The 18,524-nt window shown below is 47.5% G+C and overlaps 1 protein-coding gene across 11 annotated transcripts in view; it reads left to right on the forward strand.

Annotated features, from left to right (window-relative positions):
* Positions 1-18,524, forward strand: part of CCDC38 (coiled-coil domain containing 38) — a 223,766-nt gene that overhangs the window by 10,012 nt on the left and 195,230 nt on the right. For all 11 annotated transcript variants that reach the window (XM_033951517.1, XM_033951516.1, XM_033951511.1 and 8 more), the window contains 2 exons: positions 3,201-3,304; positions 10,192-10,375. In XM_033951517.1, coding sequence (XP_033807408.1) covers positions 3,201-3,304; positions 10,192-10,375 — 288 coding nt within the window. The remainder of the gene's footprint in view (positions 1-3,200; positions 3,305-10,191; positions 10,376-18,524) is intronic.

Genomic DNA, 18,524 nt, shown 5'->3' on the forward strand with positions numbered 1-18,524 from the left:
CAATTACTTAAGTGGAGTCCGATTGATCTCAGGGAGCTGTTTCTTACTCATTAAGGAGTTAGAAAGGAACACTCAAAGGGTCTGAATCTCTTTCCTCTTCTTGTGTCTTCAAAGTAGATTAACTGGTGGTAGCTGATGTTTCAGCTTGTTAGGCTGCATAGCCCAGTTTTGAACAATTTAGACTTAGTAAGAGTTCTCTCTTTTTCATGGTTGTCATATTAATCCGGGAACAGTCCAAGTTACTGTTCCTGTTCTGGCTGTGGCTGAATGACTGAACAACATACAATTTTTGTGAACATGGCTCTTCTGTTGTCAGCAACAGTGGTTTGCAGTCTCCAACTCAAGCCATCTTCTAGCATAGTTCTATACAATATCGGGGCCAAAGAATAGCAGGCATAAAATTCTGGCTCAAATGCCATCTTACAGCAGGGCTGTCTGCACAGTAGCTGATATTAAATAAATAGTAAGTACTGAACTCCAGCACCTCATCATGACCAACAGGTGGAGACTGAGACATAAATCTTTGTTTTTTATACAAGTAGCTGTGCTTCCCCTAATCTGACCAGTCTTCTCTCAGTCTCAGCAGGTGGTAAGATATTGCTATCTTCCCTGGGTTAGTGTAGGCCTGTTGCATAGTGGCCTTTTTGTCCCTGTCTGGTGCCAGGCAGAGCTTGGGGGGACCCTTTCGGGGATCTGTCTGACCTTAGAGGTGTCACACTGGATGGGTCACGAGTTGAGTCCCTCCCCCCTCACAGATGTCAAAAAGAGGAATTAAAGGTTGTCAGAAGCAACACAAATGAATTTTTAGCACTAGTAAGTCTGGTCCATTGATTTTGACATCGGAGGCATTGATCTTGATAGCTCTGGAAGCAGTATTGGACCAGCATCAAAGAGCTCTCCACTTGCCTCTGCATCAATGGCACCATCAGGATTGGGCATCCTCTGATCTCACCCTGAGGTCAAGGAAGGATTTGTCTAATCCTTGTCAATGCTGAGTGACTCTAATGCTGTGTGTCGGGCGAGCATCTGCTTTGGTTCCACTCAAAGCATGGTGTTGAGAGCACCGAGACATTGATGTTTTTCCAAATAATGGTTTTTTTTCTTCCAATCTGTTGGTTTTCAGAGACTGATGGCAATGTATTTAATTTATAAATTAGTTTGCTTTCTGCATTGCATCTAGCCCTCCTACTCTTTGGGCTAGGCTTTGTTCGGCCAAAGGTTTGGTCTCGCACTGTATTTGGGAACTTCTTTGCTACATCCACAGGTCTGAACAGGTCTGGTATGGGCACTAAGGAAGGGGAAATTATGTCTTACCTAATAATTTTCTTTCCTCTAGTGCTACTAGACCAGTCCAGAGATCCTCCCTAGTTGTATATTAATGAACATTCTTCTTTTTATAACTTGTTCTCCTGTTTTCTTTCATTTCTCAGTTTGTGGAATTATAAAATAGGAGCACTTTTATCTCATTGGATTTACAGCTGCTGACCTAGATAGAGAACTGTGTGTGTTGGTAAAGGTAATGATTGAATATAACATTTGACTGGAAGTGTGAACATGAACACTGCCATTTGATCATTTGAAATGCTGAGCATTCTAAGGCTGCATGGCAACCTTAAAGGGCGAATCACACATTACTTTGTTTCTCTGTCTCCATGTGTCTTTGACAGACATAAAACACAGGTTCTAGAGTGGTCTGGTAAAACATAATTTCTCCTTAATTAAAAATAATTATTGCTAAATATCAGAGAAGAGTTGGGGGAATACAATTTGTTTATATATTTTTTAAATTGTAGAATGCTCTATATCTTGAGGAGCGTAATAAGAAAGTCTAGATTGATTTCACTAGCTTAGAGTATGAAAGAATTAACCTAGTGCATTGTTAGTGATGAATGACTGCTTCAACAGACTTGAGTGGAGATGTTCAGTATGACAGTTAGATTAAGGGCTCCTTTTATCAAGCCACGCTAGCGATTTAATGAGCGTAATAGCGCGCATTAAACCACCGGCTGCGCTAGCCGCTAATGCTTGCCTTAAGCAGGCGGTAGATCTTTGGCCAGTGCGGGGGTTAGCGTGTGATTAAAAGTCACGCGCGTGCTAACCCCGCTAGCGCGGCTTAATAAAAGGAGCCCTAAGTCATTCCGGAGTTAAATACCCTTAAATCGTATTTAAAATTGTTTTTTCCACATAATTCTCTATGATAGGTTTTACCTTGAGTCTTTCATTCCCGTTTCAAAGAAAAATACTTCAAGAACTGTGCTTTAGCTAGATATTTGTGACTGAATAGGAACTAAAGAGATGCACCTATGTTTCAACCAGAGTGTTCATGAATAATTTGTGCAAAACTAATTAAAAGATGTTTAACCACTTTGTGAAATTATGATGTAAGCTCTTTTTTTACATGAACACAAGAATATAAGCATTATCATACTGGGACTGACTAAAGATCCATCAAGTCCAGTATCCTATTTCCAACAATGGCTAATTCACAAATACCTGACAAGATCCCAAAAGAGTAAAACAGATTTTATCTGTTTTCCTTTTTTTCCTGACAAGTTACACCCAAGAGTGCAATTATTTATTTATTTGGATTCAGCTCACACCTTTTTTCATTAGTAGCTCAAGGTGAGTTACGGTACATTCAGGTATGCTAGGTATTTTCAGTGCCCCTGGAGGGCTTACAATCAAAGGCCCCTTTTAGAAAGCATTTTAGCGTGGGCTGGCATGGTAAATGTCCCAAAGCTCATAGGAATTTAAAGGGCTTTAGGGCTTTTGCCACGAAGCACTCGCTAGCGCCGCTTTGTGAAATGGGGCCAAAATTTTGTCCTGAAGCAATGGAGGGTTAAGTGAACTATCCAAGATCATAAGGAGCAGTAGGATTTGAACCAGGCTTTTCTGGTTACCAGACTGGTGCTTACCACTAGGATCACTCATCTGTTCCACCTCTAGAAATTCTTCTAGTGAGATAGCAGCTCAAATTTCCATTAAAAAAAATCATACATATTTAAAATCTATAATAAAAATACATTGACTTAAAAACATATACATTTGCTTATACACTTGTTGATTGTTTTTAATTTTTTCATATGCTTTATCTGGTATTTTTTCTATCCAGGTTGAGTGCTTTGTTTTGTTTGTTTTATTATTATGTTCACTCATTTGAATGGCTTGTCAGGAACTGATTTTTTTTCTTTTATTTACAGTAGGTTGGAAAAATTATGAACATGAATCTACACGGAATCCTTTTACATACCCAGATGGAGATTTATTTCGTTTTAGAAGTGACCAGTTAAAAAAGAAAAAAGAGGTCTGTTATTATTTTATTTTTCAAATTACATTTTGCTAAAGCTTCTTTTAATTTTAGGTTACTTTTTAGGAATTTTTGCAGTTTTTAGGGCATCAACTATTGATATTTTGTAAATGTTTTACTTCTAATATTTCCCTAATGTTTTACTTCTAATATTTCCCTAATGTTGTAGTCATATTTATCCTAGGACAATCAAGCAGTATATTCTCATATGTGGATGATGTCATCCACAGAGTCCAGTATGGGCAGTGGTAAAGTGTACTGTCACTTTAAAAATTTTGAAAGTCTTTGAGACTGTCCATACCGCACATGTGCCGGTGCGTTCCCACCTGATGTCAGCTCGCATGACCATCAGTTCTCAATTTTCCACGGAACTGAGAAGCTATTCTTTCTCCTGTGCTTCAAACTACTTTTGTAGTGCCTTCTTGTTCAAATTTTATAATATTTTTTAAAATTATTTCTTTTTCCTTTATCTTGGTAAAAGTTTTGAATTTTTACCAATTTTTTTTCATTTTTGGGTCTTGGGGCTCACTTCAGCCTGTTTTCAGGTCAGGAGCGTTGAGCCTTTTGCAGTATTACATCTACACAACCTCCCAGGACAATTGAGTCCTTCAATTTTGCATCGGCGATGTTCCCCTCGATGTCCAAGGCTTCCAGTGGCTTCAAGTGGTGCACTTGGTGCAACAGGACCATTTTGGTTAGTCTCACACAACTGGTGTGTCCAGTGCCTAGATCCTCACCACCGACCTAATTCTTGCTCACGCAGTACTGAATTGCAGAAGAGGTCACTTAAGGCTCGTTAGTTCCAATTCAAAAACATTTTGGACAGCAGTTTCCAATGCCAACGCCCACAGACCATCTGCAGCATCGGAACTGGTGCAGGCATTGACACTGTGTTCGACATTGGTGTTGTCGGTATTGCCTCCATCAGGGGAATCGGCTAAGAAGCATAAACGCTCTTCCCCATCCAAACATACAGCAGTGTCGTCTCAAACGTCTACATCATTGATGCATCTCAAGCGGTGACATTTCTACTTTAGCAGGTGATTCAGACCATCCAGACAAAGAGGAATTACACAATTTCTTAGGGCCTTTGAGTTGTATTGTCTTTTATTTTTCTTTTACATAAAATGTTATTTTAATTGGTATGAATAACTTTCTGCCAGAAGTTGTTCTGAGTCATGTATCTGGGTGAATCAGGCCTTTTGTTATAATATGGCATTATGACACATGAGTTATAAACTTTATCCCAGGACAAGCAGGCAGCATATTCTTGACTGATGGGTGACGGCACCGACGGAGCCCCGGTACGGACAATTTTAGAGTGATTGCACTCTAAGAACTTTTTAGAAAGTTCTAGCTCGGCCGCACCGCGCACGCGCGAGTGCCTTCCCGCCCGACAGAGGCGCGCGGTCCCTCAGTTTCTTAGTTTCCGCGGAGCTAAGAAGACGCGTTTTCAACGGCTGTTGAAATTTTCTTAACTTGCCTTCCCGCTCGCGTAAACGTTTTGGCTTAAATTGCCTTTTTTCTTTCTACTGGTGTTTACAGTGTTTGGGTCCTGAGCATCAGGCCTCTTCTTGCACCCGCTGTGCTACTTTAAAAAAACGGACATTGAAAAATCGCCAAATTCAGCAGCGATTGTTATTCGGTGCCGAGATGTCCGACCCCGTTCCTTCGACTCCGGCTTCGGCACCGATTCAGTCGGCACCCTCATCTTCGACGCCGCGTGATTCCACACCGGCGTCTCAACAGTCAGGTAAGCCGGCTAAGAAGCCTTCCCCGCTGGAACGTCTTCCGGCCTCGAGTGCAGTGAGTCCAATCCTGCCGCCTGTAAGACGCCAGCGGAAGCGCTCCGCCCCTATAGAGGTGAGTCCCTCGACATCGGGCTCCTCATCTCCGGGGCGTCGAGCGGCACCGCAGGTACCGCAGAAGAAAAAAGCGGTACCGGTGCCATCCCTCGATGACCGCATTACGGCCATCCTTCAGGTGCAGCTTAAGGAGCAATTAGAACGACTCCGTCCTGCTATCATGACACCGAACCTTCCGGTGCCAGTCCGCACCGAGCCACCGGTACCGGTTGTGGATCAACCCATATCGATACCGATTGTGGAACCCGTGTTACCCGCTTCCACTGTCTCGGTACCGCTTCACCTAACCTCATCGGTATCGATGCCAGTCCTGGCACCGGAGCCGAGAGCTCACCATCAATCGGTGCAGACTTCGGCACCGGTGCGACCGATAACTTCTCCTGACTCGGTATCGATGAGGTCGGGTAAGTCGGTGCGCAAAACCCGACACATGCAAACGTCGACACCTGAGTCTCGGGACCATTCTTCCCATGTCAGGGACCCTGATCTGTGGGGAGACTCAGAGGAACCCTTTCTTTCTGAAGGCGAATGTTCCTCAGAGGAGGAGGATTCGGCTGTCCCTGACCCATCCTCCAAACAGGCCACTTCCTCTTTCTCTAGTTTTTTGAAAGAGATGTGTGAGTCCTTGTCCATTCCTTTGGAGGCTGAATCCAAAAAGTCTAAAGCTTTTTTGGATGCCCTTGATTTTGATCAGCCTCCAAAGGAATTTTTGAAACTTCCCCTTCATGACATCTTGAGGGAAACTTTCTATAAGAATTTAGAGACTCCTTTAACTGTCCCAGGGGCCCCACGTAAACTGGATTCTCTATATAAAGTAATTCCCATTCCTGGGTTCGACAAACCTCAACTTCCACATGAATCCTTATTTGTCGAATCCACCCTTAAAAAGACTTCAGGAGCCAGTGTATATGCATCTGTCCCTCCTGGCAGAGAAGGAAGGGCCATGGATAAATTTGGTAAGAGGCTCTACCAAAATGCTATGTTAGCAAATAGGGCTAGTAATTATGCTTTTCATTTTTCTTTTTATTTAAAGCATCTCCTTACCACCATGGCTTCTTTCGAAAAATACCTTCCTTCACGAAAGCATCCCGCTTTTCACACATGCTTGTCGTCTCTTCTACAATTACGTAAGTTTATGGTGAGATCCATATATGACACCTTTGAACTCACATCCAGAGCGACAGCAATGTCAGTAGCTATGCGTCGTTTGGCCTGGCTTCGGGTATCCGAGCTTGATGTTAACCATCAAGATCGGTTAGCCAATGCCCCATGCCTAGGGGATGAGCTCTTTGGGGATTCCATGGACTCAACCACACAAAAGCTCTCTGCTCATGAGACGCGCTGGGATACCTTGCTCAAGAATAAAAAGAAGCCTCCTCCGCCAAGACCATACAGGCAGCAATCGGCCTATCAACGCCGCTTCACAGCTCGTCCATTGACTACCACTGCTCAGCAACCTAGGCGTCAGAGGCAACAACAACGTCAGCCTCCCAGACAACAGCAGCAGCAACAAGCTGTTAAACAACCTCCTCAGCAGAAGTCACAGCCCTTTTGACTTCATTCTCCACAGTATAGCCAGTATCCCTATTCCTGCTCTCCTGCCTCAGCCTATAGGAGGTCGACTTTCTCTGTTCCTCAGCCGGTGGGAAGTAATCACATCGGACCAATGGGTCCTCAACATCATCCGCCACGGCTACTCTCTCAACTTTCAGACTCTTCCACCTCAAAGCCTGCCAAAAGAGTCTGCTTTGAACAGTCCTCAATCGGCCCTCCTTATTCAGGAGGTCCAATCCCTCCTCCTTCTGAACGCTATAGAGGAAGTTCCTCTAGATCAAAAGGGGCAGGGATTCTACTCCCGTTACTTTCTAGTTCCCAAAAAGACAGGAGATCTCAGACCCATCCTGGATCTTCGCGATCTCAACATTCATCTAGTAAAAGAAAAATTCAAGATGCTTTCTTTAGCCATCCTTTATCCCCTCCTAAATCAAAACGACTGGCTATGCTCCCTCGATCTCAAAGAGGCTTACACTCACATACCGATCAATGTAACCTCAAGACCATATCTCCGATTCATGATCAATCATTGTCATTACCAGTACAAGGTACTGCCCTTCGGTCTTGCCTCTTCTCCAAGGGTATTCACCAAATGTCTCATTGTGGTAGCGGCATTTCTACGCTCTCACCACCTGCATGTATTTCCTTACCTGGACGATTGGTTGATCAAAGACACTTCCGCTCAAGCAGTCCTTCTGGCCACCAACCAAACCATCCAGTTTCTACAACTTCTGGGATTCGAGATCAATCTACCCAAATCTCATATCATTCCCACTCAGAGGCTTCAATTCATTGGAGCGATCCTGGATACACTCCTCATGAGAGCTTTCCTACCATCCAATCGTCTCCAGACTCTTCAGTCTCTATGTCACCAGGTGCTTCCTCTGCCGTCCATCTCAGCAAGACAAATGATGGTACTCTTGGGGCACATGGCATCCACAGTTCATGTCACACCTCATGCCCGTCTTCACCTGCGCACTCCTCAATGGACCCTTGCTACCCAGTGGTCCCAAGCATCGGATCCTTGCTCACGACACATATCTGTGACATCATCTCTTCGTCAGTCTCTTCAATGGTGGTTGGTATCCTCAAATCTATCCAGAGGTCTTCTGTTCCATCAGCCTCCTCATCAACTAGTCATCACCACCGACGCCTCTCTGTACGCATGGGGAGCTCACTTGAACGAGTTCCAGACTCAAGGTCTTTGGTCAGCCCAGGAAAGGAAGCATCAAATCAATTTCCTGGAACTCAGAGCGATGTTTTACGCCCTCAAGGCCTTCCAACACCTTCTCTTTCCTCAGGTCCTTCTGTTGTGCACAGACAATCAGGTTGCGATGTACTACATCAACAAACAGGGTGGGACAGGCTCTCGCCTTTTATGCCAGGAGGCCCAGAAGATCTGGACTTGGGCCATAGATCACCATCTCTTCCTGAAAGCTATATACATTCAGGGAAAACAGAATTCCTTAGCGGACAAACTCAGCCGAATTCTCCAACCTCACGAGTGGACACTCGATCCAGTAACTCTGCAGTCTATCTTCAATCAATGGGGCACTCCTCAGATAGACCTCTTTGCAGCTCCTCACAATCATCAGCTGCCCCTTTTCTGCTCCAGACTTTACTCTCCACACCGTCTAACAGCAGATGCTTTTCTCCTCGACTGGTCGAATCTGTTCCTGTACGCCTTCCCTCCTCTGCCTCTCATGTTGAGAACCTTGTTCAAGCTCAAGAGGGAACGAGCCACCATGATTCTGATTGCTCCGAGGTGGCCCAGGCAACATTGGTTCTCCCTTCTACTTCAACTCAGTTCCAGGGAACCTTTTCTTCTGCCTCTGTTTCCTTCTCTGCTTACCCAACAGCAGGGAACCCTTCTGCATCCCAACCTTCAGTCTCTACACCTGATGGCTTGGTATCTCTCGGGCTGAACTCGACTGATACTCTTTTGTCTCAGCCCGTTCGTTCCATTCTGGATGCCTCCAGGAAACCAGCCACTCTACAATGTTACCATCAAAAGTGGACGAGATTTTCTTCCTGGTGTCTTCTTCATCATCTTGATCCCACTTCCCTAGCAGTGGAGGCGTTGTTGGATTATCTTCTTTCTTTGTCTGACTCTGGCCTGAAGTCCTCTTCCATCAGGGTCCACCTCAGTGCCATTGCAGCTTTTCATGAGCCAGTCCATGGAAAACTTCTTTCAGCTCATCCCCTGGTGTCCAGGTTCATGAGTGGGCTTTTCAATGTGAAACCACCTCTTAAAGCCCCTCCGGTTATCTGGGATCTCAATGTGGTTCTTTCAGCTTTAATGAAACCTCCATTTGAACCTTTAGCTACTTCTCCTTTCAAATTTCTCACTTGGAAAGTACTTTTCCTTATTGCTCTTACCTCTGCCAGGAGAGTCAGTGAGCTTCATGCACTGGTTGCAGATCCACCTTTTACGGTTTTTCACCATGACAAGGTGGTTCTGCGCACACATCCAAAGTTTCTCCCCAAGGTTGTTTCTGAATTTCATCTCAACCAATCCATTGTTCTACCGGTTTTCTTTCCAAAACCTCATTCTCATTCTGGGGAACAAGCTCTGCATACTTTGGATTGTAAAAGGGCTCTTGCTTACTATCTGGAGCGTACGAAACCCCACAGATCAGTTCCCCAGCTTTTTCTGTCCTTTGATCCGAATAAATTGGGACGTCCTGTTTCTAAACGTACGTTGTCTAATTGGCTAGCAGCGTGCATTTCATTCTGTTATGCTCAGACCGGACTGACACTGGAAGGTTCTGTCACGGCCCATAGAGTCAGAGCAATGGCAGCATCTGTAGCTTTCCTCCGTTCCACTCCTATTGAGGAAATCTGCAAAGCTGCTACTTGGTCCTCAGTTCACACTTTTACATCTCATTATTGTCTGGATGCATTCTCCAGAAGGGATGGTCACTTCGGCCAATCTGTTTTACAAAATTTGTTTTCTTAATGGCCAACCTTCCCTCCATCCCTCTTTTTGTTAGCTTAGAGGTCACCCATCAGTCAAGAATATGCTGCCTGCTTGTCCTGGGATAAAGCACAGTTACTTACCGTAACAGGTGTTATCCAGGGACAGCAGGCAGATATTCTTGCGTCCCACCCACCTCCCCGGGTTGGCTTCTTAGCTGGCTTATACTAACTGAGGGACTGCGCGCCTCTGTCGGGCGGGAAGGCACTCGCGCGTGCGCGGTGCGGCCGAGCTAGAACTTTCTAAAAAGTTCTTAGAGTGCAATCACTCTAAAATTGTCCGTACCGGGGCTCCGTCGGTGCCGTCACCCATCAGTCAAGAATATCTGCCTGCTGTCCCTGGATAACACCTGTTACGGTAAGTAACTGTGCTTTATCTGTAAGCCATATATATCAAAGGGTACATATGAGGGTATAAGAGAGTTTGTTAAATTTTGAAGCATAAAAATAATTTTCTGTAGTTATAGTATGATTGTTTTGCATATATAGGAAAAACAGCTTGTGAAGAACCAGAAAGTTCATGAAAAAACCACCTTTGCATCGAGAGCAGCCTCTCGCTCAGTTTCAGTAAGAAAAACTATTTCAGATGCTGATGAAACTGTAGAGCATGATGAAGAAAGCTTTGAGAAATCTTTAAAAAGTGACCCATCTTGGATACTTTCCATTGCAAAACGTAAGTTCAAAGATTTTATATTCAAAGAAATATAGATTTGGTCATAGAAATTTCTATAAGCAGAAAATTGTGAGCACCATTCTTGAAAAAAAAGGTCAACAATCAAACTGCAAGTGATACCTTCTGACTGAACTAACTCACTGTATCTTTGACAAGCTTTTGAAAGTTCTCTTCATCAGGTCATTGAAGAAACATTACATACAGTAGGTTGAAACACTACAAACTTATCCAGCTTTATTTTAGTACAGCTCAGTGAAAGGGAGTGGTGGTAAGGTGATGAGACAATGACACTTTTTCAAATCCATATCAAAGGTCTATCTTTTTTGAGAATGTTTTTAATCTTAACATCTTGTTATTTTAATCATTCCCAAATAAATTAAACTCCATAATTTCTTGTTTGTCCTGTTTGTCCATCTTGAATATACTCTTTTGAGCAGGGACTTTCCTTTATGTGTTTGTATATAAAACTGCATATGTCTAGAATTACTATAGAAATGGAAAGTAATAATAAGTAGTACATTACAGTTGAAAGGACCATATCTTATAATGGGTAAAGAAAGCTGTTGTCACTATAGCAGCCTTTTGTCGGTCTCAAAGTGTTTGATCATTATCCCAGGACAAGCAAGCAGATATTCTCACATGTGGGTGACGTCCTCCACGGAGCCCCGATGCGGACAGCCTCGCAAGCAGACTTGCTTGTAAAACTTTTAGAAAGTTTGCAACTGCCACACCGTGCATACGCGAGTGCCTTCCTGCCCAACATAGGGCACCCGTCTCCTCAGTTCTCAGTTTTCCGCAGAGCCGAGAAGTCCTCGTTTCGCTAGACTTAGTTCTACTTGTGCTTTCTCTCACCGTGGCTCGTGTTTTTTCTTGACAGGGTCACTGTGTTTATTGCGTGTTTCATTTTCTTAAAAAATTCAATTAAGCTTTGTTTGTTGTTTTCTTCGTGTTACGGCGGAGCCTACTCCATGGCCTCAGCCTGAGGTCTTCGATTGAGCCGTGGCTGTTTTTCATTCTATGTCCCGGCCGGTCACAGGCTTCAAGAAGTGTAGCCGGTGCCAGCGTGTGATTTCCCTCACTGACCCACACGAGTGGTCCCAGTTTAGGACCTGACCATCGTCCGGAGTTATGTGCCCGCTGTGTTCTGCTTCAAACTCGATCCCTGAAACGTCGTCGAGTTCAGATAGAAAAAATATTCAGCGGTATAGATAGGCCTTTACCTAAGGTCCTAACACCGGTTCCAGCCCCGACTTCAACCTCGAATCCAGTGAAGTCTTCTACGGGGCTATTGCCTTTCACCTTGACTTTAATCAAACCTTCCTCGTTTGGGAAGTCCTCGTCTTCGGGGAAATCAGCTAAATTATCTCCTGAGGAGCCGTTATCCTCATTATCCCAGGACAAGCAGGCAGCATATTCTTAACTGATGGATGACGGCACCGATGGAGCCCCGGTACGGACAATTTTAGAGTGATTGCACTCTAAGAACTTAGAAAGTTCTAGTTAGACCGCACCGCGCGTGCGCGAGTGCCTTCCCGCCCAACGAAGGCGTGCGGTCCCCAGTTTCTTAGTTTCCGCGGAGCTAAGAAGACGCGTGTTTCCAACGGCTGTTGGAAATTTTTTTCATTGTTACTCGCCTTCCCGCTTGCGCGTTCTTTTTCTTCGAGAATTTTTCTCTTTCTTATTTTATTTCGTTTGTGTTCAAAAAAAAAAAAAAATCAATTTTTTTCGATTTTTCTCGGTCGGCCCCAGCGGGGCCTGTTGGCACCATCGAAGCCTCGGGCTTCGATTTTGCTACAGCCGTTTTTCCCTTCATGCCCCCTTCACCGGGTTTTAAAAAGTGTCAGCGGTGTGCGCGCCCTATATCTTTATCCGACCCGCACAAGTGGTGCCTGCAGTGTCGGGGTCCGGGCAGAAACGTGCACCCGCTGTAGTTCTCTTCAAAAGAGAACTTTAAAAAATCGTCAAATACAGCAGCGGATCCTTTTCGGTACTGCTATGGAAGTTCCACCGGTATCGACTCCTGCAACTTCCTCCAAGTCGACACCGGTAGTGTCGGCACCGCAAGATCCATCGCCGGTGTCGCACCCCGTAGGTAAGCCGGCTAAGAAGCCTTCCCCTACTGTTCTCGGGCTGCCAGTCGAGCATGCAGTGAGCCAAGTCCTGCAGACTGCGCGCCGGCCCCGTAAGCGCTCCGCTCCCATTGAAGTTACTGCTGCTTCATCAGCATCCACTTCGCCTGAGCGTCGAGCTGCACTGCAGGTACCGAGCAAGAAAAAAGCGGTACCGATGCCATCGGGACCGACTCTGGATGAGCGTATTGCCTCCATCCTACAGGTCCAACTTAAGGAGCAACTGCAACAATTGCTCCCGGCTCTGCTGACTCCGAACCTTCCAGTGTCGGTACCGACTAAGCCTTCGGTGCCGATTGTCGACCAGCCTCTTTTATCGGCATCGACATTATCGGCACCGCAAAAATCTATATCTATGCCTGTTCTGTCAGCCGAGCCGAAGTCTCTTCGGCGTACTGCTTACTCGGCTTCTGATCCGGTACCGTTCTCTGACACCCGTACCGCTGTACAGTCACCAGGTACGGTATCGACACGTTCAGGGAAATCGGTACGCAAGACCAAGCATACCGAATCCTCCACTCCCCTTTCTCAGGGCCGTCTTCAATCGGTACGGGACCCTGACTTGTGGGATGACTCTGACGATCCCCTCGGTACCGAGGAAGATTATTCGTCTGATGAGGATGATCCATCGGTGCAGGATCCTGCTAGTAAGCCAGAGCACTCCTCCTTCACCAAGTTCCTAAAGGAGATGTCAGACACCCTTTCAATTCCTCTAGAGTCTGACTCTAAAAAATCCAAGGCATTTCTCGATGCCTTGGATTTTGACCAACCTCCCAAAGAGTTTTTGAAGTTACCCCTCCATGACATCTTGAGGGAAACTTTTTACAAGAATTTGGAAACTCCTCTAACTATTCCAGGAGCCCCTAGAAAACTGGAATCACTTTATAAAGTGATTCCTATTCCAGGGTTTGACAAACACCAACTTCCCCATGAGTCTCTGCTGGTGGAGTCGACCCTGAAGAAATCTACGGGAGCTAGTGTATATGCCTCTGTCCCTCCTGAACATCTTCCAAAATCGTGCCGGCCTTGTTCCACTCTAACAGCACGTGCTTTCAAGCGTCGCTGTTTCCTGTGGGAGTCGATGTTCACGTTGGAAGCTTCCAAGGAACCTTCAACTTCGACCAGCGCTTCGCCTTTACCTGCGAAGTCGTCATCTACTCCTGCTGCATCGGGTCTTTTGAAGCCGGCCTCCTTCGTTCCGGCTTCGACCCCGCCTCCTGCTCTGGTGCCTTCTTCGGTCTCCTCAGATCAGGTACCTCCTCAAACCATTCCCCCGGTGGTTCTTAAGGTGCCTAAGGCTTCCAAGGCTAAGCACACGACCACCCGGGACTGCGAAGACCGTACAGGGGGTCCCGCTTCGGCTGCAGCTCCCCCCTTGTCGGATTCGCTGCGGTCGCTCCTGGAAGCCCAATTCATCGAGCTCATGAATACCATGGGGCCCAGGTTGATTGCCACAATCCAGCATGGGCATGCGGAACCTCCTTGTGGGGGAGAGCCGCCCCCTCCTCCTCTGCCTCGCCGCTCGTTCTCACTACTAGGGGAGGAGGAGCGGCGCTTGGCCGCCAGTTCATCGAGGCATGCTTGGTTTAGTGAGATGCCACCTCTGGAACCCATACCCGTCCCGGACGAAGACAATTGGGATTTGCCTTCGGGTAGTCGAAGCCCTGGGCGTCGTCAGGAGGAATTCTTCCGGAGTCCCTTCCCTGCCAAACCATCTCTCGACCCATGGAATGCTGCTCGAGAGGCGTCTGCCCATCCTCCTCTTCGCTCTACGGCCTCCAGCCCCATCTATTCGTTGGAGGCCTCTGCGGAGCCATCTGGGCGTCGCCGTTCCAGATCTCCTTCGAGACGAAGGGAGGGGCACCGTTCCAGGCATTCTTCGAGGCATTCATCTAGGCATTCTACAGTCTCACCTCAGAAGAAGCTTCCTCGTGTGGGGTATTCATCTTCGGATATCTCCCCTCCTCCGGGCCCGGAGTTTGAGGATACCTACAGGTCATTCTCTCCTTATAGATCCCATGTCTCCTTGGATCAAGAGGCCTCGACTTCATCAAGTCCGTCTCAGCGTCCTGTCTTGGCGGACCAGCTGTCTTTTTCATCTTTTCTACGGCAGATGGCGGATGATCTCGACATCACCTTGGACTCAGGTGCCCGCTACTCCAAGGAGTACCTGGATACCATGCATCTGCCTCATCCTCCTGCTGAGAATCTTCGCTTGCCTCTCCACAAGCTCCTCGACCAAACCTTCATGCGTTGTTTTGAAATGCCGTACTCCATTCCTACCTGGCAAACTGGATGCCAGGTATCGCACGGTGCATCATAAGGGGTTTGAGGGCTCCCAGCTCTCCCATCAGTCACTGTTGGTCGAGTCCTCCCTCAAGCGATCTCATCCGTCCCAGGTGTATGCCTCGGTGTCACCGGGCTGAGAGGGGAGGACCATGGATAAGTTTGGGAGGCGCATCTACCAGAACTCGATGATGGCTTCCCGAGTTCTCAATTACACCTTCCATTTTGCCACCTATTTGGAGTTCTTCCTTCCAGTGCTTCGGAAGTTTATGCCTTACATCGCATCTCAAGCTCGTTTTGAATACGAGGAGGTCGTCGCCTCGCTGTCCCAGCTGCGTCTTCAATTGATGCAATCCTCATATGATGCATTTGAGCTCTCGGCACGGGCTGCCGCCTGTTCCGTGGCCATGCATCGCTTGGCATGGCTTCGAACCATTGACATGGACCCGAACCTCCAGGACAGGCTTGCCAACGTCCCATGTGCAGGTGCGGATTTGTTTGATGAGTCTATTGAGACCGTGACGAAGAAGCTGTCGGACTATGAAAAGTTATTCCAGTCCATCCTTCGTCCCCAGCCTAAACCTGCTCAGTCTCGACCTTCTCGACCGCCCTTGATATATCAGCGGCGTTACACTCCCAGGCAGGCTCCTGCTGCGAGGCAACCAGCGAAGAGACAGCCCCCGCAGAAGTCTCAACAAAAACCTCAGCCTTCTGCTGTTCCCAAGGCTCCTCAGCCTTTTTGACTCTCTTGTCGGGAGCATAACCAATTCCGTTCTGCTGTCTTCTGTCTTTCCAATTGGGGGTCGCCTCCATCATTTTTACCATTGATGGATGGCTATAACCACCAACCTTTGGGTCCTTACTATCATCAAGGAAGGATATTCTCTTCAGTTCCATCGGGTCCCCCCGGACCATCCTCCAAGAGAGTATCCTTCCAACTTAACCCAGACCGCCCTTCTTCTTCAGGAAGCTCAGGCTTTGCTCCGGCTCCGGGCCATCGAGCCGGTCCCCATGGACCAACACAACCGGGGGTTTTACTCCCGGTACTTTCTTGTTCCGAAGAAGACGGGCAACCTGCGTCCAATTCTGGACCTCAGGGTGCTCAACAAGTCCTGGTCAAGGAGAGATTTCGCATGCTGACCCTAGCTTCTCTCTACCCCCTCCTCGAGCAGAACGACTGGTTATGCTCTCTGGATCTCAAAGAGGCCTACACTCACATTCCCATTCATCCGGCCTCTTGCAAATTCCTCAGATTTCGGGTGGGACATCTGCATCTGCAGTATCGAGTGCTTCCCTTCGGCCTGTCCTCGTCTCCCAGAGTCTTCACAAAGTGTCTGGTGGTGGTGGCCGCTGCACTCCGGAACCATGGTCTTCAGGTGTCTCCCTACCTCGACGACTGGCTCATCAAAGCCGCCTCGGCTCCAGGGGTCATCTTGGCGACCCAAAGGACTATTTGGTTCCTGCAGAGTCTGGGGTTCGAGATCAACTTCCCAAAATCTCATCTGCAACCGACCCAGTCTCTTCCCTTCATCGGGGCGGTTCTCGATACTATTCAACTCAGAGCATTCCTTCCTCCTCAGTGCCTGGATGCTCTGCTTCATCTCTGCCAGTCAGTGTCTTCTCGCCAGTCCATCTCAGCGAGACACATGATGGTTCTCCTGGGCCACATGGCCTCTACAGTTCATGTGACTCCTTTTGCCAGACTTCACCTAAGAATTCCTCAGTGGACCCTGGCTTCTCAATGGACACAGGTGTCAGATCCTTTGACTCGTCACATCCTGGTCACTCCTGCTCTTCAGCAGTCTCTACGTTGGTGGATGATCTCTTCAAATCTATCCAGAGGTTTGCTGTTTCACACTCCTCCCCACCAGAAGGTTCTCACGACCGATTCCTCGACCTATGCATGGGGGGCTCATCTGGACGGTCTTCGCACTCAAAGCTTCTGGATCAGTGCGGACCGGCTGTGCCATATCAATCTTCTGGAACTCAGGGCGATTTTCAATGCTCTTCAAGCTTTTCAACATCTGCTTCACGACCTGGTGGTCCTCATTCGCACGGACAACCAGGTCGCCATGTATTATGTCAACAAACAGGGGGGCACGGGATCGACCTCCCTCTGCCAGGAAGCTCTCAGAGTCTGGGATTGGGCGATTCGCCACAACACCTTCCTCAAAGCTGTCTACATTCAGGGAGCGGACAATGCCTTGGCGGACAACTTAAGTCGTCTCCTCCAACCTCATGAATGGACCCTCCATTCCAAGCCCCTTCATCAGATCTTCTCTCAGTGGGGGACACCTCAGATAGACCTCTTTGCGGCTCCCCACAACTTCAAACTGCCTCAATTCTGCTCCAGGATCTACATTCCTCATCGTCTCGAGGCAGATGCCTTTCTTCTGGACTGGAGGAATCTCTTTCTATATGCGTTTCCTCCCATTCAAAAGACTCTGGTCAAGCTGAAGTCAGACCATGCCACCATGATTCTGATAGCTCCTCGGTGGCCCAGACAGCCCTGGTACTCCCTTCTACTTCAACTCAGCAACAGGGAGCCAGTCCTTCTTCCAGTGTTTCCTTCACTGCTTACTCAGCATCAAGGATCTCTGCTCCATCCCAACCTGCAGTCTCTCCACCTGACAGCTTGGTTCCTCTCAACGTAATTCCCCTCCAGTTTTCCAAAGCAGTGAGGGATGTGTTGGAGGCTTCCAGGATGCCTGCTACTAGACAATGCTACTCCCAAAAATGGACTCGATTTTCTACCTGGTGTGTTTCTAATCGTAAGGAGCCTCAACGAGCCTCCCTATCTTCTGTATTGGACTATCTTCTACACCTGTCTCATTCTGGCCTCAAGTCTACATCGATCAGAGTCCATCTGAGTGCACCACTACCTGGTTGGGTTTCTATACTTATTACCTGGTTAGCTTTCTATACCTGTGTTACATCCCAGCACCTCTCTCAGTATCCCACGATCCCTTTATCCCTCAGGAATCCGTCCAATCCCTGTTTGAATCCCTGTACCGTACTCTGCCTGATCACTTCCTCCGGTAGCGCATTCCAGGTGTCCACGACCCTTTGGGTGAAAAAAAACTTCCTTGCATTTGTTTTGAACCTATCTCCCTTCAGTTTCTCCGAATGCCCCCTCGTACCTGTTGTCCCCTTCAGCCTGAAGAATCTGTCCCTATCCACCCTCTCTATGCCCCTCATGATCCTGAAGGTCTCTATCATATCTCCCCTGAGCCCCCTTTCTATTCCCTCCCTCTTTCCTTCCTTAGTGCCCCCGGTGCCTCCTTCCCATGTCTTTAGTTCCCCTTCCTGTCTTTAGTGCCCCCAGTGCTTCCTTCCCATGTCTTTAGTGCCCCCAGTGCCTCCTTCCCAAGTCCTTAGTGCCCCTTCCTATGTCTTTAGTGCCCCCAGTGCCTCCTTCCCATGTCTTTAGTGCCACCAGTGCCTCCTTCCCATGTCCTTAGTGCCCCCAGTGCTTCCTTACCATGTCTTTAGTGTCCCCAGTGCCTCCTTCCCATGTCCTTAGTGCCCCTTCCTGTCTTTAGTGCCCCCAGTGCCTCCTTCCCATGTCCTTAGGGTCCCTTCCTGTCTTTAGTGCCTCCAGTGTCTCCTTCCTATCTCTTTAGTGCCCCCAGTGCCTCCTTCCTATGTCCCTCTCACTGCCTTCCACACTTTGTCCCACCCCAACCCCCGAAGCCAGCCTGCCTGCCTGCCTACCTCCCTTCCTCCCTGTCGTG

This window comes from Geotrypetes seraphini, chromosome 7 (assembly GCF_902459505.1).
Source record: "Geotrypetes seraphini chromosome 7, aGeoSer1.1, whole genome shotgun sequence".
Taxonomy (NCBI): domain Eukaryota; kingdom Metazoa; phylum Chordata; class Amphibia; order Gymnophiona; family Dermophiidae; genus Geotrypetes; species Geotrypetes seraphini.